Here is a 25793-nt window from a genome sequence, read left to right as displayed (position 1 = left end):
GAAAGGTAAGAGACTAAGCTTTAGCATTATAAACCATGCTGATATTTTATTCAGTTAGAAGCCTATTTTGAGTGTTTATGTTAAGAGGAACTATTCTGTGTCTCAGTTAACTAGGCTAGCCAACAGTCTCTCTGTGTCATAGTATACTTTAAAAGGTATCGTAGCAAGCTAGCTAGCTAACATGGTAAATGCATATTAGGGAACATCATACTGTCTGTCTAGCCAACTAAAACACATTTCAAAACATGAAATCACTCTACTAATGTATGTTGTGTATTTTTGTAGATGCATAGAATCTCTTGTTGGCTGGCTAGAAGGGTGGACATTGTTGTTGTTTGTAGCTATCAGTGTCTAGCTAGCAGGCTAAGTGGCTAGGCTATGTTTACAACTGGTTGTCTGTAACTATATGAAACAGTATATTTCGGTGCTAGCTATATTGTTACTATTAGGCTATACGATAGAGAATGATAGAGGTCTCTAGTGGCCAAAAGGCTGTTTTAGCATGGGCAGCGCCATTGATGGCTTCCACCATTTTAATGTAATCAACTGGGTGGGGTTTCCAACTTCATTGGCTGAACCCTCCTGATGACTCATGTCCATCTGGGTCATCAGGAGGGATCTGCCAATAGTGAAGAAGAAAATATACTTCTTAAAAATGGAGATTCCCTCAATGGCACAGCCCTGTCAGAGACTCTATAATAGTACATATACAAAGATGAGTCCTCTATCATTCTCTATGGGGAATACCTAGTACCTTTTTCACTCTCTGCAGCTCGATTTCATATTTTGATCCGCTGCCCAGTTGAAGCCAAGCCCCTGATGCAGTGTCAGTGTGTTAGTTTGACTTTTTAGTATCCTTTGTAAGTAATGTGGTCATTTTCCAGACAAGAATTACTGATAGAAGAACAAGGAATAGCAGAGCTGTTTTCAGACATGCCAGATGATCAAACATGCAAGAGGCTCTTGGCGACAGGTAAGGTTTGATTTGGACTAGCTGTCATTTGTTGATGGAATGTTACCCATGTTATTTGTGTCATATATGATAAGATTTACAAGCCTAGCTTCATCATGTTCTGGCCATTTAACCTGTTGTGTTTTCTATTTGAAGATTGGGCAAGATGAGTATTGCTGATGAGGATGATGGCAGTTTGAATGAGGATGAGATCAATGACATTCACAACATCATGTAAATATAACTGTGCTCTGTTCCCTGTAATGTTGCTACAGTTTTGTGTAAAACTAGAATACTGTGAGAATCATCACATAAGCATGCATGTAGGTCATGTGATGAATTGGCATCAACACTCTTATGGTCTGTAAGGAATATGTCTCTCTGGTTTCTGCCCTGTGGAATAAGAAGTAGGATGGCGGCTAGGACGATGGTTCCAGCAGTTTACAAACAATAGGTCTGACCCATCAGGGAGTGTACCAGTTAGGCCAAACATGACGTTTGTAAATGGCTGGAACCATCTCCCTAGACGGCCTGTTATTCCATACCGAGAATTTGCAGTTGTACATATTACAATATAGTGTAGCCTATTGTCAGCTGATGCAAAGTCGCTTTTAATTAATAGCTGTCTCTAATTGAGTTCATGTGATGACTCATCATCGATTCTGTAGAAGTGACAGCAGTGTAGCGTTTACTTGACTCATCTATGTTTTCAGCATTGTGTGGTTTTAAAGTGACTGATCATATCACGCAAACGTCAAATCCACTAACACACTCATAGCCAAATCTACTTAAGGTTTCACATGAGCAAAGGACCAGGTTTGAGAACAAAACCATAATATCTACATGTTTACATGTTGGTAAACCAGGTGCACAGCTTTATGTTCATGGCTGTCACTGTGTGCAGATTCCCACTCTTAGTGTCATAATGTTTTGAAAGGCTCTGCACAAATGAATGTGTTTTGTTTGACATGTAACCCATTTCTGTATGCTAAAGACTTTTTGTATGTGCAGGAGATGGACATCAGCAGGCCCACATCCACCACACCTTGACCTTCCTGTGGCCTTGGCAATCCCCTTACCACACTGGAGTTGCAATAACCAAGCAAGAAACCTATTACTATTCACACAGACAATGTTCTTTTTCTGGAACTTTATTTTCAAAAAACAACCAGTGGACTTCTGAACTTAACAAACAACTAATACATTCACACATAAACAAATGTCAACATGGATTTTCATAAGACACCTAGACCTACCTATAAAGCTATGGCTGCAGTAAGCTCTAATAACCTTGTAAATTATTTGTACACATTTTTAAAGGCCAATCATATGATTATGGCTTGCTTCCTATAAGAAAACACACAACACATATTATTCTTAATACAATTCCTGTGTTTCTTACATATGTGACAATATATACTGCCACCGTGTAGTTCTGTATTTTGTGTATGAATGTGGCCTACTTCATATAAGACATATAATCCACTTATATTAGTTACATGTTTCCGCAGTACCTATATAAGAATACTTTTGATTCATAGAGAACCTTTTGAAAGTACCATACGTGGCACAGTTATACAGGTGTAATAGGATGGGCTATTGTGCTAGAAAATGTTTAATAGGTTACTGGAATTATATTGAATATTGTTTATTCATGCTATCAAATATCCCTGCATTGTAGTGGGAAAGAGAGTTATGTTCAGAAGTGATGCATTTTTATAATGAATTAGTCCTATGAAATATCCATTGACATTTTGCATGCTGAGCGCTATTGCAAATGCACCTCGTACCTCGTATCATTTGCTCCCTCATTCTCTCGGTCCTCGGCCCTAGAGCATCTATTCTAGCCCTCGCTGCTCGACTTGGACCCTGGGCAGCTCGAGCCTGGCCCTGGGGTACACGCACCTTGTACAACCTGTCCTTGTCCTCCTCTCATCTGTGGACCATGTCCTCTTCCTCGGCTAGTCTGATGACGAGCAACACATTGTATACGTTGATTGTCAATATGGGAAGCTTCTAATAGTCTTGTGGTTTTTAGATTTCATATGTTAATGGTAAGTAATAAAAAGTAATTAATTAAGTTATGAATGGGTACTGCTAATCCTGTAGCTTTATTCGTATAAAATGTTCATTAGCTACATATCCACTATGTGGAGTACTGTGAAGTATAGCTAGCTATAGCCAGAGCCTTTTATTTCCTGTTTCAAAATACATGGCTCAATATATGGCTCTAGCTGTAACTAACAAACTAGACTAGCACGACTGACAACCAGGGATGTTGTCATGAAATACATCCGTTTGTAAATCTGTGTTCATAAAAACACTGTCTATAGCTTGTATACCTTGCCTCTTCAGCTGACATGTTGAAAATATTTACACAATCCATGCGACAACTCTATTAGCTAACTACTGTCTGCCTCTCGTCAATGTGCATCTTGCTAATTGTCACTCAAATGACAAGGGGCTGAAGCTCATTGGCTAGGGGGCTGGCCGCCGTGTGCCAAGCTTGCATTATGTCACCAAAATCTGTGTAGATTCCCTGAATAGGGACAATGGTGCCACACAGCTTCCAGAAAACAGTCGCTTTCAAACACATTGACACACCCAGCCCAAAGTGGGAGTTAAAAAAAATACTGACAAATTTGCCAAAGTTCCGGAACGTCTCTTTAATCGTCTCTGTTACTAACACTGGCTCCAGAAAAGTTTATTTAGATGTATCATCATCCTTTGGTAATAATGCTAAATGGTAATTATTGCTAACTGGTAATTATTGAATGAGTGGTTTGGCCTTGAACTGCACACAATACAATGAACTGAAACTGAGCATGTTCACTTTAGGTGTGTTCACACCATTGAACCGATACAATGCGGCTCGAGTATCTCATTTGAAGAATCCATCATATGGAGCATAACTGATCCACGTAACCCATTTACATGCCAGCATCGCTTGGGACATGGCCGTTAAGTGTTTCGGCAGATAAGATGGTGGTGGTGGTGGTGGGTAAACCTGCCTGCTTGGGGTCTGTGCTATCCCTGAGTGGGCCGGGTGGGACTCTCCCCAGCTTCCAGCCTCCGTCTAATGGCTTCAGAGGCTGATTTACTTGATGTAATAAGGCCAGGAGGTCAAACGACTATCAGGCAGCCTTTGGGGTTGCTCCTCCAGCCAGGCATCAACACACAGCTGTTCCAGGACGATTTACAGCCCGGACAGTGACAGGGCCCAATCAGCGCGCCGTAAATGTCGGCCCAGGGAGATTGAGCAGTAACTAAAGCAGTGACAGGACACTGGGAGACAGATCAATGGCTGAGGGGCTACTGAGAACTAACTGTAACCCATAGCACCTTCTTACCAGACCCAGGAAAAGGAAACATGAGGACCATAAATGGGTGTTATATGTTCTTGGATAAGTTTTTGATATCTGACACATTATTGGATTTCTGACTTCCTCTTCTTAACATTTACTGTATGTAATTTCCCCCCCCCTCAATGCTCCATCATTATCATGTATGGGACATATATAGTACTACTAGAGTATAGTACTTCTATTTACAAAGAAATCATTATTATGTTTTCTTTTCTGCAGTTAAAATCAGTTCTGTGTGGCGCCAGGAGAATTCGACATTTACTGACACGGGTCATTCCACTAAATGAGTGCCTTTTGATATTTTAAGTAGAAATGGAGAATTTAATAAGTTAGATTTTGAATATGAAAAAAGGCTTTCTAAAGTGCCAAAATTCTTCGTTTTGACATGTCCCTCCGCTAACCCTGTGTCACTTCATCCCCAAACTTCTCTAGGTTTCACCATCATTGTCAACCCCTAGTTATTTTGTTGATTTGACAAAGTAATTTACGAAGATTATTTTTTTATATAATTTCATTGGTGATTCATTTACGTCTGTCCCTAATTTTAAGGTCAACCCTGTTACGTGAACTGAACTCACTTTTTAAAATTGAGAAACTATTCCTTTTTAAATAATATTTTCAAAAGAAACATTTGATCTAATAGTCAATTCATATAGTAAAAGCACGTCAATCCTGTTACCCATAAATAGACAGGCTAGAAATGTTTCAACAATTAAATGTTTTTGTGAAGCTTGTATTCAAGTGCCACTCCCTGTTGCACAAAACAACCTTGTCACAAGGGGATTTATGTCTGATTTAAGAAGAAATCGCGAACCCTGTTACTTTATTTGGAACTAAAATAGGCAATTTCTATAGTCCTTTTTAGATACCATGAAGATTTTTTAGTTATATTTGAGTTTTATTGTAATTCTGACATCGTTATACCAACACAGGACATATTATGGTATTGACATGGCAAGTTTGAAAATAAAAGAGAGCCACACAGTCTCGGAGCTCAGATGCAAAAATGTAATTACCAACGTTTCGACAAACAATGGCAAAGTCACAATGATCACAAGAATGGCTTCAGATGTCAGGGGGTGACCTTGATAATTTATTGTTAAAATGAGAGGCTGCCTGGATCTTTAACTTAAAGACCCTTGCACCCTTCGGTCTCTACGTAGACTTTCATCTGAAGCCATTCTTGTGATTATTGTGACTTTGCCATTGTAATTGTTTGTAAGCTTGTGTGGTCAAATGAATTTATGATCGTATGCTATCCATTTGTTGTTTGTTTGCTGTTCTTTGTATGACATTTTAATATTTGATAATTAACCAATGATATTAGGCCACTCTTGGCCATGATTACAGACACCTGTGTCTTCTGACACTACATAAATGAGTCATCCCGCAGTGTTTGATTACACCCTGATGACAACAGCTTGGCTGTCGAAACGTTGGTAATTACATTTTTGCATCTGAGCTCCTAGAGTGTGCGGCTCTCTTTAATTTTCAAGTTTTCTACTACGCTAGCCAGCACCTCGCCTAAATAGGTGTGCGTTTCTTTTTCTTCTAGATTGACATGGCAAGACCTGGCAGTTATTGTCTGTCTCTTCATCATGGTGTAGGTAAACTTCATCCACTTGGCTTTGAAATTATTTGTTTGTTATCTAAACACAGTTGACAGATGGGTGTGAATAGGGTTGCACATTTTGGGGAATATTCAGAGGTGGAAACATTCCGTGGGAATTAACAGGAATATATGGGAATTAACGGGAATATATGGGAATTAATGGACATTTTTGCAAATAAATATTATTCACATTTAAATGTAGATGTTTATTGCATTGGATATTTTTACCATATCATATGGAGACAGAAACATGAACCTTTTACTTTATCATAAGTAGACATAATCGCAAATTATTAAATCCTTCCAATAATTTTTTTTAAACAATTTGGTTACAAATTTAACTTTTAATTAAATGAGTTGACTCCTCACATGGGATGATTTCACTGAACAACAAAAGAAAGGAAATATTGAATGATCCCCAATGATCCATCGCATCTCCCAAAAACGTTTTCAACGTCTGTAAAATGATAGTCTAGAAACTAAAGCTTTGGTTGTCTTCCTCTCAGGCTTCCATGTCTTCTCCCTGGACTTCCTCAATGTCCACCTCTTGAACATCAGACTCTGAGAACATCAGACTGGGTCCTCATCTTCACTGTCGCTTTCCAACCTTGTTGAGAATGACTCGTTGTCAGGCTCAAAAAGCCCGGATGGCCACCAATTTTTGCCCGGATGGCCACCAGTTTTTCAACCCTTGTATTGGTCAGCCTGTTGCGTGCTTTGGTGTGTGTGTTCCCAAACAAGGACCAGTTGCGCTCTGAGGTGGCTGATGTTGTTGGGATTTGGAGGAGGATGGAGGCAACAGGGGAAAAAGTCTCAGAACCACAAAGTCCCTTCCACCAGGTGGCTCATGAGATATTTTGGCACGACTGCCATATTGCTATCCATCCCAAAGCCCTTGCTTGGAAGTATACTTTGCCAGACTGCCAAGAACCTTGCTCTCATCCAGGCCAAGGTGGCGAGACACGGGAGTGATGACACCATAGGCCTTGTTGATCTCTGCACCAGACAGGGTGTTCTTGCCAGCATACATTTGGGTCCAACATGTACGCTGCGGCGTGTATGGCCTTTAGGCAGAAGTCTTCATGCTTTTTGATCTATTTCAGAACTGCAGTTTCCTCTGCTTGGAGCAACAGTGAAGTGGGTAGGGCAGTACGAATTTCTTCTCTTACATCTGCAAGCAGAGTCTGAACATCAGACAGGATGCCATTTTCTCCCTCAATCTGTGCAATGGCTACTGCTATAGGTTTCAGGAGTTTCAGGCTGCTTACCACTCTCTCCCAGAATACATTGTCCAGGAGGATCCTCTTGATGGGGCTGTCCATATCGGCAGACTGAGATATGTTCATTTTTTGGAGAGACTCCTTCCACTCCAGGAGATTGTCAAACATGATGACAACACCACCCCAACGGGTGTTGCTGGGAAGCTTCAATGTGGTGCTCTTAATCTCCTCCCGATGCTTGGTGAGGTAGATTGCTGCTATAACTTGATGACCCTTCACATACCTAACCATTTCCTTTGCTCTCTTGTAGAGTGTATCCATTGTTTTCAGTGCTATGATGTCCTTGAGGAGCATATTCAATGCATGAGCTACACAGCTATTGGGTGTGATGTGAGGGTAGGACTCCTCCACTTTAGACCAAGCAGCCTTCATGTTCGCAGCATTGTCTGTCACCAGTGCAAATACCTTCTGTGGTCCAAGGTCAATGATGAATGCCTGCAGTTCATCTGCAATGTAGAGACCGGTGTGTCTGTTGTCCCTTGTGTCTGTGCTCTTGTAGAATACTGGTTGAGGGTTGTAGATTATGTAGTTAATGATTCCTTGCCCACGAACATTCAACCACACATCAGAGATGATAGCAATACAGTGCTTTCTCTATGATTTGTTTGACCTTCACTTGAACTCTGTTGAACTCTGCATCCAGCAAATGAGTAGATAAAGCATGTCTGGTTGGAGGGGTGTATGCTGGGTAATGAACATTCAGAATTATCTTCCAATGCACATTGCCTGTAAGCATCAGAGGTGAACCAGTTGCATACACAGCTCAAGCAAGACATTCATCAGCATTTCTTTGACTACATTCCTCCATTGAAAAAAACATTTGATTCCATGAGGACCATGAGCTGTTGCTATCGATAAGGTGTCTGATTCATCATTTTCACCTCAAATAGAAGTAGAGGGACTTCTGTCAGAGGTTGCTTGTCGTGAGCACTGAGGGAACTTTATGCACTTGGCCAGATGATTCTGGATCTTTGTTGCATTCTTCACATATGATTTGGCACAGTATTTGCAAATGTACACATCTTTTCCTTCTACATTAGCTGCAATGAAATGTCTCCACATATCCGATAGTGCCCGTGGAATTTTCCTGTAAAGATTAGAAAAAAAGTTTTAAAAAAATAATACAATTCCATGTACAGATAAATAGTTAAACTGATAGATTAAACAACTCCTTTGTAAAATACATGTTTTAAAATTAAACATGTATGGAAACAGGTGAATAAACATTCCTCAGTTAGCAGGCTCAAGCAAGCTAATACCCACATGGTAGCAAAAAGCTAACTAGCAGAAATTGTTAACAATTTAGAAATTATTTAAACGAAACACATTTTGTTGTAGGGTATTATTTACTAGTTAACAAAAAATGATGTCATATAAAATATATTCACCCCACCCAGTATTGTAATCAAAACTTATCAGAAAGCATGTAGTCCTTGGCTAAGAAAGTGTCGTAGTGTGGGCTCAATAGCATCTTATTAGTGTGCAAGATCTTGAGAATCAGCTGTACATATGATGGAAGAGTGCACTGTACATGTGATGGAAGAATGCACTGTGCATGCAGAGGGTTGCAATTCCATTGAATTGGGGATTGTTTAACCAAAATATGCCACAAAACCTAGAATTTCCTTATGTGTATCCCACAAAAAAAGTTCACTGTTATTAGCGACCTTTTTTGATGAATTTAAGCAAAATTCCGAGGTTTAACTTCCCATGGAAAATTTCCGGAATATTTCCGACCCTTTGCAACCCTAGGTGTGAATATCAAAAGAAGAAAAAGCTCTTCTGCTCCATTTTATGATTTATCTTTATTTCTCCTTTATTTGCTCAACACATCAGTAAAATCTCAATCCCACAACAACACATAAGAACAACTCCCTTTGCTTTCAGAGCATCAGCAGTTACTGTAAAGCGGCCTTTAAAATGCTGTATACAGAGATTTATAAATTTGGCAATTTCCTTGATTATCGCAATCATTTACAAAATTGATTGCTCCAGTGAGCTATAGACAGATTTCAGCAATGCTATTGACAGGGTTCACCGCCGTAATAAACAGGCCGCTCCTCAATAAAGTGAGATGTCACTACGACCAGGGCTTGTTTAGCATGCAGAGAGAACTGAAGGTCACGTATGCAGGGAAATGTATAATAATGGAGGGGCTGAACTGTTGACATTGATAGCATACAGAGGGTAAGTCATATGCTGTGGTGTTTATTGGACATGGTGGGAAGAAATACAACAGGGTGTGCATATGTGTGTGTGTGTTGTGTTGTCAGATCCTGTCGGGAGAAAAATACACAACACGGGAGAGACACAGCACTGCTCGAGATGCTAAATGCTGTTTTTATTGACGTTGAGTTTGCAGACGCACACTTTGCCTTTGCATTGCATTTGTAACCCTCTGTGTAGACTAGAGTACAATGAGGGCTATTAATCAGTGTGTGTTTTCTGGGCTGCCCTGTCGTATGTGGGTCGTTCAATTCGGTGCCTTTTGAGAAGTGTGATTTGGTCAAAAACAAACATTTGATTTCACCTAATTTTACTGCTTTACAGTTCATATCAGGAAATCAGTCAATTTAAATAAGTTTTAAGATGCCTTAAATAAAAAAGTAGGGGCGTGGATCAGAAAACCAGTCAGTATCTGGTGTGACCACCATTTGCCTCATCTCCTTTGCATAGAGTTGATCAGGCTATTGATTGTGGCCTGTGGAATGCTGTCCCACTCCTCTTCAATGGCTGTGCAAAGTTGCTGGATATTGGCAGGAACTGGAACGCGCTGTCGTACACATCGACCCAGAGCATCCCAAACTGTGCAATGAGTGTCATGTCTGGTGAGCAAGCCATGGAAGAACTGGGACATTTTCAGCTTCCAGGAATTGCGTACAGATCCTTGCATCGTGGGGCTGTGCATTATCATGCTGAAACATGAGTTGATAGCGGCAGATGAATGGCACGACAATAGGCCTCAGGATCTCATCACGGTATCTCTGTGCATTCAAATTGCCATCAATAAAATGCAATTGTGTTCGTTGTTCGTAGATATGCCTGCCCATATCATAACCCAAATGCCACCATGGGGCACTCTGTTCACAGTGTTGACATCAGCAAACCGCTTGCCCACACAACACCATACACATGGTCTGCAGTTGTGAGGCCGGTTGGACGTACTGACAAATTCTCTCAAACAACGTTGAAGGCAGTTTATGGTAGAGAATAATTAATGTATCTGGCAACAGCTCTGGTGGACATTCCTGCAGTCAGCATGTCAATTGCACGCTCCCTCAAAACTTGAGACATCTGTGGCATTGTGTTGATGTTCCCAGCACAAGGTGCACCTGTGTAATGATCATGCTGTTTCATCGGCTTCTTGATATGCCAGACCTGTCAGGTGAATGGATAGTCTTAGCAAAGGAGAAATGGTCACTAATAGAAATGTAAACAAATTTGTGCACAAAATTTGAGCGATATAAGCTTTTTGTGCGTATGGAACATTTCTGGGATCTTTTATTTCAGCTCATGAAACCTGGGACCAACACTTTACATGTTGAATTTGTATTTTTGTTCAATGTAGATCATTTTCAATGTTTCTTTAGGAAAACAAGGAAGGGTTTTGTAAGCGGTGCATAACCGGCAGCGGGGAAGTCAGGGGCAGGAGAGCAGAAATGGGTAACATGGGTAACAGCCCTTTAATGATGCAAAAACAAACGGCACCCAGAACAGCAACATACGGGTTGAAACAACCCGTCGCCAACCAGTCAGAAATGCACAAAACACTTACAACAAACAATTCCACACACAGACATGGGGGGAACAGAGGGTTATATACACGTCAAATAATGAGGGAATGTAAATCAGGTGTGTGGGAAAACAAGACAAAACAAATAGAAAATGAAAGGTGGATCGGCGTTGGCTAGAAAACTGGTGAAGTCGTGACAGGTTTCACCATATTAAAATGAGAGTGCAATTCACGTACATAACAGGGTTGATCTTAAAATGAGGGACAGACGTAAATGTATCACTAATCACATTAAATAAAAAATGATCTTCAGAATTTACTTTTGTCAAAGCAACAAAATAACTATGGCTTTACAATGATGGTGAAATGTGGGGATGAAGTGGGTTAAAATATTTCTTGAAGTTACACATGGTTGACAGAGGGATATGATTAATGATTAATTTTGGCCCTTTTAGCAAACCTTTTTTCATATTAAAAATCAGATGTATTGAATTTTCCATGTGGTCTATATTAAAGGGCACCAATTTAATATAAAAGGCTTTTAAAATGCAATTATTGGTGCACAATTTATTCAGAAAATATCAAAGGGATGCTAAAGGAACTCACTTCGTGGAATGACCCATATTACACTATGTGGAGGAGATTGGGGACTAATAACGTATTGTAGGAATCAGTGGCTTCGCAAATGTGTCCCAATATACATTAGAAGTTCATAAAGCATTCAAAAATCGTCATAAACCCTGCTTAATGCAGGCTGTTATGCATTTCCAACGTATCGTGCATAAATACTGTGTTATGTCAAATCCAATGTCACATGAAGACCATGAAAAAATATCATGCAGCATTTTGGGATAACGTTATACATATGTTGTCAATCATTATACCTTCATGCGACATGCGATGATTTTTTTTGTCCAGGCACACAGAAAAATATGGATAATTATTTATGCTGACAGTACTCCATGTGTTTGTTATCGGCCTAATATAACAAGTTGGAACAACATGACCCGAGACTTGGCAAAGCTGATTCATTTGTATTCCTTCCTTCTATCTTCTCAAAAGGAGTGAAAAACGATTCCACTCCAAAAGATATTTGGAAACTGCAAAGGAAACACAAAAAAATATCTACATAAATATCACATCTGTAAACATCACTTGCTGTTGTCCAGCTGGACAGACGAAAAGGAGAAGAAAAAAAAACATTTAACAGTGAGAATATTTCTCACTTAGAAAGACAGACAATGACTTATTTTTCCCTGGATTTGGGAAGAGGAGCTTGTACTCAGCGGGACACCCTGGAAGAGCTCCAGCATCAAAGTGTCTGGATCAGACGAGTCAAACAGTGTGCTGCTCCACAGGCCAGGGAAATGAATGGACTGTCAGGACTTTTTCAAGTGGACCAAAAAAAAATATGTTGGGGTGCAGTGAAGGGTTCAGTGGCTGCTGCTTGTGATCACAGCACAGGCTCTGTTGATGAGAGGCTGCTCTCCTCACTGCTTCATCGGCCTGTGGGATCTATAAGCACTATAGTAAAGATGACAGGCTGGCTTCTCCATCCAAATACGATATTTAAAATGTCACTTTTTCACCCTGCTTCTTTCCAAATAACAATAATCTGAAGTTGAATGTCACTACATTCTGTTCCCATTGCAATATGCAATGAAAAAAAATTCCCAATTCCATGATTGCTGTATGGCAGTGATATGACATTGATCTGGCAATTGTTTTTGCCATTTATTTTTGTATTACTGAAAATGACCAAATGTAAGCTTCCACTTTGTATTTCCCATAACCCGTGTCTATTATTAAGTGCTCACCACTTAGTTTAAATTGTGACTCAGTCCAGATTTTAGGAAAACTAGATTAAAAATGTCAGCTGTTGAATAGAAAAAAAGGAAATAAGTAAATAAAAGTATAATTTTCTTAATGTCTATCTACAGTGCACAATCATCTCTTGTCTCAAGATGGATATGATAATTTAGATAAAGCAGCTGGAGGATCTGTCTTGTACTTGTGTAACAAACAGTGTAAGTAATACCTTAAAGGGAAAGTTCACCCAAATTAGAAAATCACAATTGGTTTCCTTGCCCTGTAAACGTTTATTTTTCTGGGCACTGTTTCCACATGCTAACGTTTTAGCATCTGTGGCACAAATCTCATTCAAGTCCCTGGACTGATATTAGCATTTTTTTGCGCATCATGTTCAAATGATTGATAAGTGACTTTGTTGAGGTTCACAATCAATTTGACATACTTTCGAATGATTTTGACATGTTGTGCAAAAAAAGCTCATATAAAATGCTAAAACAGTGCCAAGGAAACTAGATTGCTTACAGGGTAAGGAAGCCAATATGTAATTTGGGTGAACTATCCCTTCAAGTATTCTATCATGCTGTCAAAGCCAGAGATGGTTCACCAGAAAAGCCACAAGGATAAGAATGGAATGGCATAAGGAAGGGGAATCACAGCCGACAAACTAGATGTCAGAGATTCAATGGGGTCAGGGGGTTCTTGAAATCTCATCCATTTTGCTGGTGGCCAGTGACAAGGCTTGAATCCCCTTACTGCCTAGATGCAAACTGAATGAACTGCGACAGGGATAAAGCAGTTTTATACATTTCGAAGAGTAGGACATTGTACATCACTATTAACCATGATTATCCCAGACAAAAATATCTTCCAAAATAAACAATTAAAATGTTTTATTCAGAAATTATTATATTTCTTAGATACGGTTAATGTCTCTATGTTTTCACTTCATTGTACTTATTAGTCAACCAGCTTTTCCAATATGAGTAGCTTTTTTTGCCATGAACATGATGAAATGGCCAAATAAATATATATTGTTTTCTCATTGTGTGGCTATTTCAGATTGGTTGGTTGATATATAGTGACTGATATTGGGGGCACATATGTTAACAGAGCTTTAAGTGAGAGTGAGAGAGCGAGAGTGAGAAGCCTCGTTTTATACCCGGTGCTAAAATGCATACTTGGTCCTGATCTTGTCCACATTCTAATTGTGGCTATATTTTCAGATATGCATCTACACATGGTATTAAAATGTGTCTCTTATCTATCCACTGTGTCCACATTGTGACCAAATTTCCTGGTCCCTAACTGTATGCAGATTATTTGACAGATATTCTTTAAAAATAGGATTAATTTACACATATCAATGTCATAAGTCAATGGTACCACCTGTCAATGACTTTAGAAGTGATCATGATGATGATTTAAATGGTTTCACTGTCCAGATGTTTTATTATTGTCACACACCGGATACTGTAAGTGTAGTGAAATGTTTTTTATTTTTTATTTTACAGGGTCAGCCATAGCACCCCTGGAGCAAATTAGGGTTAAGTGCCTTGCACAAGGGCACATCGACAGATTTTTCACTTTGTCAACTCAGTTATTCGAATGCTCTAAACCATGTGTCAAACTCATTCCACAGAGGGCCAAGTGTCTGTGGGTTTTGCTCCTCCCTTGGACTTAATTGATGAATTAAGCTCACTGATTAGTAAGGAACTACCCTCATCTGGTTGTCTTGGTCTTAATTGAAAGGAAAAACCAAAAACCAGCAGACACTAGGCCCTCTACGGACTGAGTTTGACTCCCTGCTACCCTATGTCTACACTTGTGAAATATCCAGACACAATGCGTGCCCGACTACCTCCGGAGGTGGGCAGAAAGATCGGATCACAATCAGATCATCGTCTACACCTGTCTAGAAATGTGGGCACAATCAGGATGTGGACACAGTCAGGACAAAAGACGCATGTTAGAACCTGGTATAAATGGGGCTAGAGAGAGGAAGGAAAGGAAGCCACTCAAATATTTGAAACCAAAATTGTATGCCATCCTTTTAAAGATGGAATCCGCAATAAGCGGAAAAAGCGCCACTGTCGGCCTCACGGCCGGTGTTATTATATATTTTTTTACAAAGCATTGGTGGAGGTTAAACAAATTTCATTACTTATGCTGTTGTTCTATCACATGTGCAATGTTGTTTGCAGCAACTTTGTTGTTGTAATATCACAAACTGACATGACAGTTTCACCATTAAGGATTCCAGCTTTAACTCACATCATCAACTTTAGATGCTGTTAACCTAGAGCAAATCATTTTCATACTTGAACGATACTCTAGGGCAGGGCTCTCCAACCCTGTTCCTAGAGAGTTACCCTCCTGTAGGTTTTTACTTCAACCCCCGTTGTAACTAACCTGATTCAGCTTATCAACGAGTTAACTATTTGAATCAGTGTGCTAGGTTAGGGTTGGAGTGAATCTACAAGACAGTAGCACTCCAGGAACAAGGTTGGAGAGCCCTGCTCTCAGGCAAATCATGTTTATACTTATACAATGCTCTCACATGTACACTGTATTCATTTTACAACAACATGTGGAGCTTGGCAGTCAATCACATTCCTAATTCCTGTGTGTCATTTTTGAAAGTTGTGTAGATAACAATTAAAGGGTGCTTTAATGAATCATGCTTGTTGTGTATCTGTAGGAAGACTAACTACATAAACCCCCATTGCCTTCCAGATCTATGACCAGGAAGGGACGTTACAGCACTTTATTGACGGCAATGAGCCGAGCAAGTCGAGCTGGATGAGATACATTCGCTGTGCACGGCACTGTGGCGAGCAAAACATGATGGTGGTCCAGTACAGGTAAAGACTGCATGGAATGTGGGTGGGAAAGTACCATGTTACTTCCACCAGGAATTTAATCATTTAGAAATTGTATTAACATTAATATTACTCCATACCATGTAGGCCCAACTGCGAGTACAGCATGTGATCAACACTATGTATTCAGGCATAAATTATTATCCACACAGCAATTTTGACACTGTCAGCTGCAGTCTATGCAGGCTTACCATACAGATGCCATATCTTAATTTGATCATCATGTTGTAGGAATCTTCCTGCACAGCAGGGAATTCAAGCTTGAAGTCTATTTGAGGTTTGAAAAGGCTCCTAAAGTTTGTAATTTCCACTTAAAAATGTCAGTCTTGATTTGCCCTAACAAAAAAATGTATCAAACCCTACAACAGCACCAATGTTGGCCAGTCTCAATGTCAACAGTGAAGAGGTGACTCTGGGATGCTGGCCCTCTAGGCAGAGTTGCAAAGAAAAAAGACATATCTCAGACTGGCCGATAAAAAGAAAAGATTAAGATGGGCAAAAGAACACAGACACTCGACAGCCTGGAAGGCCAGCATCCCGGAGTTGCCTCTTCACTGTTGACGTTGAGACTGGTGTTTTGTGGATACTATTTAATGAAGCTGCCAGTTGAGGACTGTGAGGCGTCTGTTTCTCAAACTAGACACTCTAATATACTTGTCCTCTTGCTCAGTTGTGCACCTCCCACTCCTCTTTCTATTCTGGTTAGAGACAGTTTGCGCTGTTCTGTGAAGGGAGTAGTACACAGCGTTGTACCAGATCTTCAGTTTCTTGGCAATTTCTCACATGGAATAGCCTTCATTTCTCAGAACAAGAATAGACTGACGGGTTTCAGAAGAAAGTCCTTTGTTTCTGGTCTCTTAAGGATCCACTCCTTTTTTCCCCCAGTTTTAGCCTAAAATGACACACCCAAATCTAACTGCCTGTAGCTCATGCCCTGAAGCAAGGATATGCATATTCTTGGTACCATTTGAAAGGAAACACTTTGATGATTGTGGAAATGTGAAAGGAATGTAGCAAAATATAACACAATATATCTGGTAAAAGATAATACAAAGACAAAAACCAACCATTCTTCTGTATTTTTTTTAGTCCCATCATCTTTGAAATGCAAGAGAAAGGCCATAATGTGTTATTCCAGGCTAGGTGCAATTTAGATTTTGGCCACGAGATGGAAGCAGTGAATGTGCAAAGTTTTAGACTGATCCAATGAACAATTTACATTTCTGCTAAAACATGTTGTAACAAGACTGCCCAAATGTGCCTCATTTGTTTATTAATAACATTTCATGTTCAAAATTGTGCACTTTCCTCAAACAATAGCATGGTATTCTTTCACTGTAAAAGCTACTGTAATTGGACAGTGCAGTTAGCTTAAATTCTTGTTAATCTTTCTGCCAATATCTGATATGTCTATGTCCTGGTAAACGTTCTTGTTACTTACAACCTCATGCTGATCACATTAGCCTACGTTAGCTCAACCGTCCCATGGGAGGGACACCGATCCCAGCACAACAATTTTCAGCTGTGCTAACATAATTGCAAAAGGGTTTTCTTATCAATTAGCCTTTTAAAATGATAAACTTGGATTGCTAACACAAAGTGCCAATGGAACACAGGAGTGATGGTTGCTGATAAATCCGCCTCTGTACGCCTATGTAGATATTCCATAAACAAATATGCCGTTTCCAGCTACAAAATGCCTTTTACAACATTAACAATGTCTACACTGTATTTCTGATCAATTTTATGTTATTTTAATTGACATTTTTTTTGCTTTTCTTTCAAAAACAAGGACATTTCTAAGTGACCCCAAACTTTTGAACAGTAGTGTAGTCCAAGACTATGAAGCAGAATAACTTAATATCGATGATCTGTGGACTAGATCCAATAGTTTTGCTATCTTGACCCATGATTGTACCAAACTAGGCCCATATCCATAAAGCTTTTTAGAGTAGGATTGCTGATCTAGGATAAGTTTAGCCTATTAGATCATAATAAATAGGATTCCATGGACAGAGGGAACCTACTCTGAGATGCTTTATGAATACAGGCCCTGGTCCATAACTATGAGAGAGCTAAACTATGAGAGAGCTATGATTAGTGAAAACCTTTGAGACTTAGTTCCACATCATCATATACATGTACTCCTAATGCAGACACTCCTGTTTCCCTCCTCTGAGCCACGTGGGGATGTCCTCCACAGGCAGTCAGCTGGTTTGAATTCCTTATGTTATGATTTGCAATATCTAAATGGAATTCTCTTCAAAGCAGCTCGTGATTGATTGACCCTGGGATGGCTGTTTTGTTTTTGCTCTGACAATAATGTCCATTGGCATGTGCTTCACTTTGCCTGCACTGGGACGTCCCGCCGTTGTCTTTATGAGTCATCCAACCACAATACTAAATACATGTCAGCAAGGGAAATATTATCCAAAACTGAAAAAATGCCTTTGATGTGCTCCACTGAGCTGAGATTTGCACAAGTTTTGAAAGTGACAGCAGGCTTGTAAGAAATGGTTTACATTTACACTCTTTCACCCGCCTCAAAGTGTGCAAGACCACCTATCGCTTAGAAAACAGCCCTCTGTCAGCAGCCAACTGAGTCATTTAGTCCCAGTACATTTATTTGTGTGCTCCAGTGTTTATGTTAAGTGAGGCCAAACTGAGAGACGGAACATTACAAGGGTATAAAATACATGGAATACTTGTGCTTTTCTCAGGTTATAAGATGTATTTGATTTATGGGCTTGTCTTTGCTTCATATTTATGTTGTGGTGGAAGGAATTAATACAAACTCACAGGCTTCAGCAGCTAGGCCGAGACCAAAGAAGCATTTCTGTCAAATGTTTATAGTTTTTTTTTTTACATAATTATTTAAAATATATGGATATGTTATTTGCTAGTGAAGCAAAATCCTGGAATGTCAGCATGGGGGCATATTTAAGATAGTGACATAGTAATGCATATCCCACTGCCATGGAAATGTACAGTATAATGCCTATTCATTTCGAAACTGATTCATTAAATAAGCATTGCATCACAGCTGCCATGTTTCTTCTTGTAAAACCTCAGCCTGTCACATGCAGAGTTTTTCAACTCGCCAAAGAGGAAATTGGATGTGATGCTTGGATGTGATTATATATTCTGTCAGACACAAAGCAAAAGGCATACTGAGGGCCTCTAATGCTTTTGTTTGCATTTACTGTCGTACATTGTTTGTACATGAAATTGTGTTGTGAGCAGTTCACACATACACACTGGGCACACCACATTTCAACATCAAAATTTGGGTAATATTTGGTTGAGACGTTGATCAATGAGATTTCAACCTTTATTCACCCACTCAAAAATACAGAAGTTTGTTGAATTCTCAAAGTGTTATCTCTATGCTTTCAAACATCTAAAAGCACAAATTCTAATGGAGAAACAATGTCAGATTTTTGGTTTAGGGCTCAATTCAATCCGTATAGCCAAAGTTCAGCGCTATAGCTCGCTTGAAATGTAAAGGTAATTTTTCGATTGAAAAGACATATGCAGTGTTTACCATGAATTAAGTCCCTGTAAATGCAGGAACACGTTTTTGATGAAGTCCTATTCTTTAACTTACATTTCTGGTTAAGATGGAGATGTAAATCCAGCATATTAATTATTAACTTGAAGATTACATTTGAATTTGTTTTTAATTGTTGAACCCTGGGTTGAATTGAAACAATAGCTGTTGATTTCGCAAATGCTATATTGGCCTATTAGATAATGACTTTTAAAGTATGGTTACATTTCATTTGCTCTATTGAACCTCCTTTGGAATGACTTTGATAGCAACAGTGAATCTATTTAATTATTCATTCTCATGATAGCACATTGGTAGTCGTCAGTGACAAATATCAAAACGAAGCAGTCCTGGGCTTGGTTAATACCATGGATGGATTAGTTGTAGATAGATCATGTCTCCAGTAGGAGGTGCTTCCCAGCCTATTGTTTTTTTACTGATAGTGCCTATAATGTAGAAAATCTGATATTGTTTCAAAGGTACATATTCAACATATTTTATACAAGCTTTATCTATGTTGAAAATTGGTTACCATGATGGCATAATTCTGTGGTTGAAACGTCACCCTCAAAACAACTGTTTTTCAAATCCAATGTATTTTCCATGTCGATTCCACGTCACAATACGTTGACAAATTACATTGAAACAACCAGTTTGTGCCAAGTGGGTCGATGAATTGACAGCATTGTTTTCTCTACTGCACAGATCATGTATATTCTACCGGGCATGTATGGACATTCCAAGAGGAACAGAACTCCTGGTCTGGTACAATGACAGCTACACCTCCTTCTTTGGCATCCCTCTACAGTGCATTGCACAGGATGAAAACTGTAAGCATCTCTTTCTCCTTTCTCATCTCTTCTAGTCATCTCTCTCTCCTGTTTTTCTATATTCAACTAATTTGTTTCATTCTTCTGTCCCAATTAACATATGCAGGAAATAAGACAAAAACATACATACAGTATACAGTACATTACTCGGTGCTGGGCCATTGGGTTGGTGTGCAGTTGTTGTTGTTGTCCCTATTTCATCTGAACATTCAACAGGGATATGATCCACATACAGCCATCAGCATGTACTGATTTAAACAATTTAAAAAATATATCCAAATATAGTATGACTCCTATAAAGATATCTAGAATTTCCATGTAAGAATACTAGAATGATATAGTACACAACATTGTCATGAATAGGACTCAATGACAGACATAAAAAATCTGGTGCCTAACATAACCCAACAAAGCATATTTACAAAAGGACTACTGTCCAAAAAGTAGTAGGTTAATGAAAATGCTATTATTTACTTTGGATTTTAGTGTGTAATTTTATTAAAGACAAAAAGCATTTGACTGGGCATAGCTATGCCAAGCCACAAAAACTGATGCAAATAGTGGACCCTTAAATTTACTTAAGCCTGATTTATATGGCTGAACCAAACAAACCTTGCCAGTGCAAACAGGATGAAAAATTATTTTGTCATATTGTGGCGAAATAAACCAATGACTCAATGTTGATTTTCAACAGACAGTACCCGTTAGTTACGTATCACAATTTTCTATTTTCTAAGCTGTTCTCTCATATAAGAGACAATCGGTTAGGTTTATTGAAACAATAGTATTTATCTCCCCCAGACATTTTTGAGGGATTGTCTGTTAACAGTCTTTGTAGGAGCATTTGGGAAAATGAATGACTATTTTCTGTCTTAACCAGCATTTTGCCCCATACTGCTCTGTCTGGTTTCTTTGGAACTCACTGGCCACTGGAGGTCTTGGACAACCGACAGGGCCTGACAGTTCACTGTTTACATGTTCGACATTTTATTACTTCAGTCTAGTTGGAGTCCTGTTTAGACAAGTGCCTTTTCATATAAACTGTTTTAAAAGTGTATAGTATAATTTGATAGATGCAGTATTGCAGCCTTAAAACGTGGCAAACAATGGAGAGGTCGAGAAGGGAGAGTGCTGTGAACTCCTTGCAAATCAGCATACCCTGCATGAATCAATATATCTTAGTATAGCTCTCTTAAAGGAGAATCTACCCATTACAGACACTGAAGCCTGGTTACACAGAAATAGACCTCTTCCCCTAATACAACCCACATGAAGGAATAGTGTGTGCATGTGATAGCAAATGAAAGCTGCTGGATTGGTGAGGTTCAGTACTATGAATTTGCCCTTTAACTAGTCAATGCTCTCCTCTACAACATGCACAACTTCAGAACCACCTCACAATTGTTTTTATGTACATTTTCACAAGTTAGCTTCAATCACACTTCCTTAGCCCGATACTGAACAGCGTAACGAGATCTAACATTAAAACAATGCCCAGAAAAATTGAAGTTTTATTAAATAAGAAAGGCCTAGCCCTACTCCCACATGTATCACGTTACAGTTGTGTAAATCTGTGTTTATGTACACAGCGTGTTGCAATACAAAGAATGTGGGATGTGGTTTGTCCACCCATGAGCTATTATGGCTCTGACTTCTTGAATGCAGTCAGAGATCAGTGTGTAGTGATGAAGATTCATCATATGTTTCTTATAACAACAATGAAACTTTCTTGCATCAAGTTGTTTATGCTTAGGATGCACAAAGACTGCAGCTTTTCTTTTCTGTGATCCAGTAGCTGAGAGAGAATAGATCTCATCTGTGTTGTTATGTTTTGGTCATGACAAGAACTCACCCACATGGTAAGAAAAACAACAACAAGATAGTCAATGACAGTCTAACTCAGAACCAAGATAAAATAAGTATACATTTAGCCTGTTGCATTTAGCCGAAGTGAAATGAAGAAAGATTAAATTAGTTAATGAATTGTGATGACAGTATTCTATTGACTGTAGCTAGGGAAACATGTATGTACGGAAATCTATTCAGTATAAATGTTTTGTGATAATACAAATAGGATGCATAAGCTTCAAAGCATAATATTTTTCCAATGTCTTCATTTTCAATATTAAAACTCTGACCTTGTGAATTAGAATAAATGTTACCCCATTCCAGTTGTATAAGGGTGCTAAGGCACAACATACTAGCTGTATCCTCACATCACATGCTGATAGTGGTTTACATGACTGTATGTTCCATGCTTTCTACTGTTTTCCTCCTTTAGTGAATGTACCAACCACAGTTATGGAGGCCATGAGCAGACAAGAGACGCTGCAGCCGCTCAGTAAAACAGGCAAAGGTTTCTCGGTGGCCCTGCTGCGCTCCATGGTCTTCCCTCACTCACCCTGCTCCAGAAGCTTCTCTCTGATGGACAAAGGTGGCCACACGGACTCCGGCTTCAACCAGATGAGCTCTAAGAACCAGCGAGTCCTAGCCAGCCCCACCTCCACCAGCCAGCTGAGCACCGAGTTCAGTGACTGGCACCTCTGGAAGTGCGGCCAGTGCTTTAAGACGTTCACGCAACGCATCCTGCTCCAGATGCATGTGTGCACACAGAACCCAGACAGGTAAGGTAACAGCCTTTGAGCCATCTCATAAAATAAATCATCATAATGCTTGATATATCCTAGTAGTCTCAGACTCTTACAAACATTTTTTTTTTACCTTTATTTACCTTTATTTAACCAGGCAAGTCAGTTAACCAGGCCTAGGAACAGTGGGTTAACTGCCTGTTCAGGGGCAGAACGGCAGATTTTGTACCTTGTCAGCTCGGGGATTTGAACTTGCAACCTTTGGGTTACTTGTCCAATGCTCTAACCACTAGGCTACACTGCCGCCCCAAGGCGTTCTTCTTGCTTTGTGTCTATTTTTAATTTCAGAAAGTTCTGTTTTCATGGGGTTCATTGGGGGAAAAAACAAACACTTGCCATGCTATTGTATATAGTGTAGTGATGAATGGGGTTGGTTGTCACACGTTTTACTCTAGTGTATTTCTCAGCACCAGTATATCTTACAAGACTCTCTTCAATATTAGTAGAAAGACCAAGGTCTGGGGTTGAAATGGGGACCCTTTTTATCCTCACATCTTATTCCAACATGCCATTAAAAGCCATCAAACACACGGTCCACTTGTGACAACCAGCCCCATCGTGGGGTTGGTTGTCACACAGTATGGGGTTGCTAGTAGCTTATTCCTTTTGTAACAGGAAGTGAAGCAATATAGCATACAGTCTTATAAATAGCCTTTCTTTGATAAAATGTTATTTCGAACACAATTCAGCATTTTATGCCTCGTAAATAACGTGCCATTTTGAGTACATTTCTGTGTGCATGCATGTGGTTGCACATGTATGTGTGGGTGTGTGACAGACAATATGTGTGGAAGAGGGAGGCAATGAAGGGAGCTCTTTATAGCACAAACACAAAAGAGCTTGTGATTTTTACTGTATACTGGTCATGGCAATGTCCCTGAACAATATGATTGCATTGGCTTCTAAACAGCTTCTACCCCAAGCCATGAGACTCCTGAATGGCTACTCAGACTATTTGCACCCACCCCCCACGCTGCTGCTACTCTCTGTTATCATCTATGCATAGCCACTTTAATAACCCTACCTGCATGTACATAATTACTTCAACACCTGTGCCCCCCGCACATTGACTCTGAACCGGTACCCCCTGTATATAGTCCCACTATTGTTATTTACTGCTGTTCTTTAATTATTTGTTTTTCTTATCTCTTACTTTTTTTCTTAAAACTACTTTGTTGGTTAAGGGCATGTAAGTAATAATTTCACTGTAAGGTCTACACCTGTTGTATTCGGCGCATGTGACAAATAACATTTGGTTTGATTTGACATGAAAGGCCCAATGAACACTAACATAGGAGCAAATCAAATTTCATGTCAAATGAAAGCTAATAAATAGTCTGGGCTATATTTTTGAGAAATGAAGGCATACATACAGTTGGAAATTTACATACACCATAGCCAAATACATTTAAACTCAGTTTATCACCATTCCTGGCATTTAATCCTAGTAGAAATTCCCTCTTAGGTCAGTTAGGATCACCACTTTATTTTAACAATGTTAAATGTCTGAATAATAGTAGAGAGATTGATTTATTTCAGCTTTTAATTCTTTCATCACATTCCCAGTGGGTCAGAAGTTTACATGCGCTCAATTAGTATTTGGTAGCATTGCCTTTAAATTGTTTAACTTGGGTCAAACGTTTCAGGTAGCCTTCCACAAGCTTCCTACAATAAGTTGGGTGAATTTTGGCCCATTCCTCCTGACAGAGCTGGTGTAACTGAGTCAGGTTTATAGGCCTCATTGCTCACACATGCATTTTCAGTTCTGCCCACAATTTTTCTATAGGATTGAGGTCATGGCTTTGTGATGGCCACTCCAATACCTTGACTTTGTTATCCTTAAGCCATTTTGCCACAACTTTGGAAGTATGCTTGGGGTAATTGTCCATTTGGAAGACCCATTTGTGACCAAGCTTTAACTTCCTGACTGATGTCTTGAGATGTTGCCTCAATATATCCACATCATTTTCCTGCCTCATTATGCCATCTATTTTGTGAAGTGTACCAGTCCCTCCTGCAGCAAAGCACCCCCACAACATGATGGTGCCACCCCGTGCTTCACGGTTGGGATGGTGTTCTTGGGCTTGCAAGCCTCCCCTTTTCCCCCAAACATATTGATGGTCATTATGGCCAAACAGTTCTATTTTTGTTTCATCAGACCATTTCTACAAAAAGTACGATCTTTGTCTCCATGTGCAGTTGCAAACCATAGTCTGGCGTTTTTATGCCGGTTTTGGAGCAGTGGCTTCTTCCTTTCTGAGCAGCCTTTCAGGTTATGTCAATATTGGATTTGTTTTACTGTGGATATAGATATTTTTGTACCTGTTTCATCCAGCATCTTCACAAGGTCCTTTGCTGTTGTTCTGGGATTGATTTGCACTTTTTGCACCAAGGTATATTCATCTCTATGAGACAGAACGCGTCTCCTTTCTGAGCGGTATGATGGCTGCGTGGTCCCATGGTGTTTATACTTGCATGCTATTGTTTGTACAGATGGACGTGGTACCTTCAGGCATTTGGAAATTGCTCCCAAGGATGAACCAGACTTATGGAGGTCTCCAATCTTTTTTCTACGATTCTTGGCTAATTTATTTTAGATTTTTTTCAAGCAAAGAGGCACTGAGGTTAAAGGTAGGCCTTGAAATACATCCACAGGTACACCTCCAATTGACTCAAATTATGTCAATTAGCCTATCAGAAGCTTCTAAAGCATGACATGATTTTCTGGAATTTTCCGGCACAGTCAACTTAGTATATGTAAATTTCTGACCCACTGGAATTGTGATGCAGTGAATTATAAGTGAAATAATCTGTCTGTAAACAATTGTTGGAAAAATTACTTGTGTCATGCACAAAGTAGATGCCCTAACCGACTTGCCAAAACTATAGTTTGTTAACAAGAAATTTGTGAAGTGGTTGAATACGAGTTTTAATGACTCCAACCTAAGTTTATGTAAACGTCTGACTTCGACTGTAGTTTTTTTAACAATTTTCCATCCCCCAAAAATGTGGAATAAGCAGGCTTTGATTTCTGGTCAAACAGATGGAAAAGGGGTCTTGTAAAACAGTATAGATCAGTGTAGTAGAGTTTAGTACAGTGGAGAACACTGGAGTACAGTATAATTCACTGTA

At 39.4% G+C, this 25793-nt stretch overlaps 1 protein-coding gene across 2 annotated transcripts in view; it reads left to right on the top strand.

Annotated features, from left to right (window-relative positions):
- prdm6 (PR domain containing 6) overlaps positions 1-25793 on the top strand; it is a 57328-nt gene that overhangs the window by 19537 nt on the left and 11998 nt on the right. For both annotated transcript variants that reach the window (XM_064974628.1, XM_064974634.1), the window contains exons 4-6: positions 15488-15615; positions 19889-20013; positions 22295-22637. In XM_064974628.1, coding sequence (XP_064830700.1) covers positions 15488-15615; positions 19889-20013; positions 22295-22637 — 596 coding nt within the window. The remainder of the gene's footprint in view (positions 1-15487; positions 15616-19888; positions 20014-22294; positions 22638-25793) is intronic.

The sequence above is a fragment of the Oncorhynchus masou genome, chromosome 1 (genome assembly GCF_036934945.1).
Source record: "Oncorhynchus masou masou isolate Uvic2021 chromosome 1, UVic_Omas_1.1, whole genome shotgun sequence".
NCBI lineage: Eukaryota > Metazoa > Chordata > Actinopteri > Salmoniformes > Salmonidae > Oncorhynchus > Oncorhynchus masou.
The sequence above is the reverse complement of the archived record's forward strand: the minus strand, read 5'-3'. Positions and strand labels throughout refer to the sequence as shown.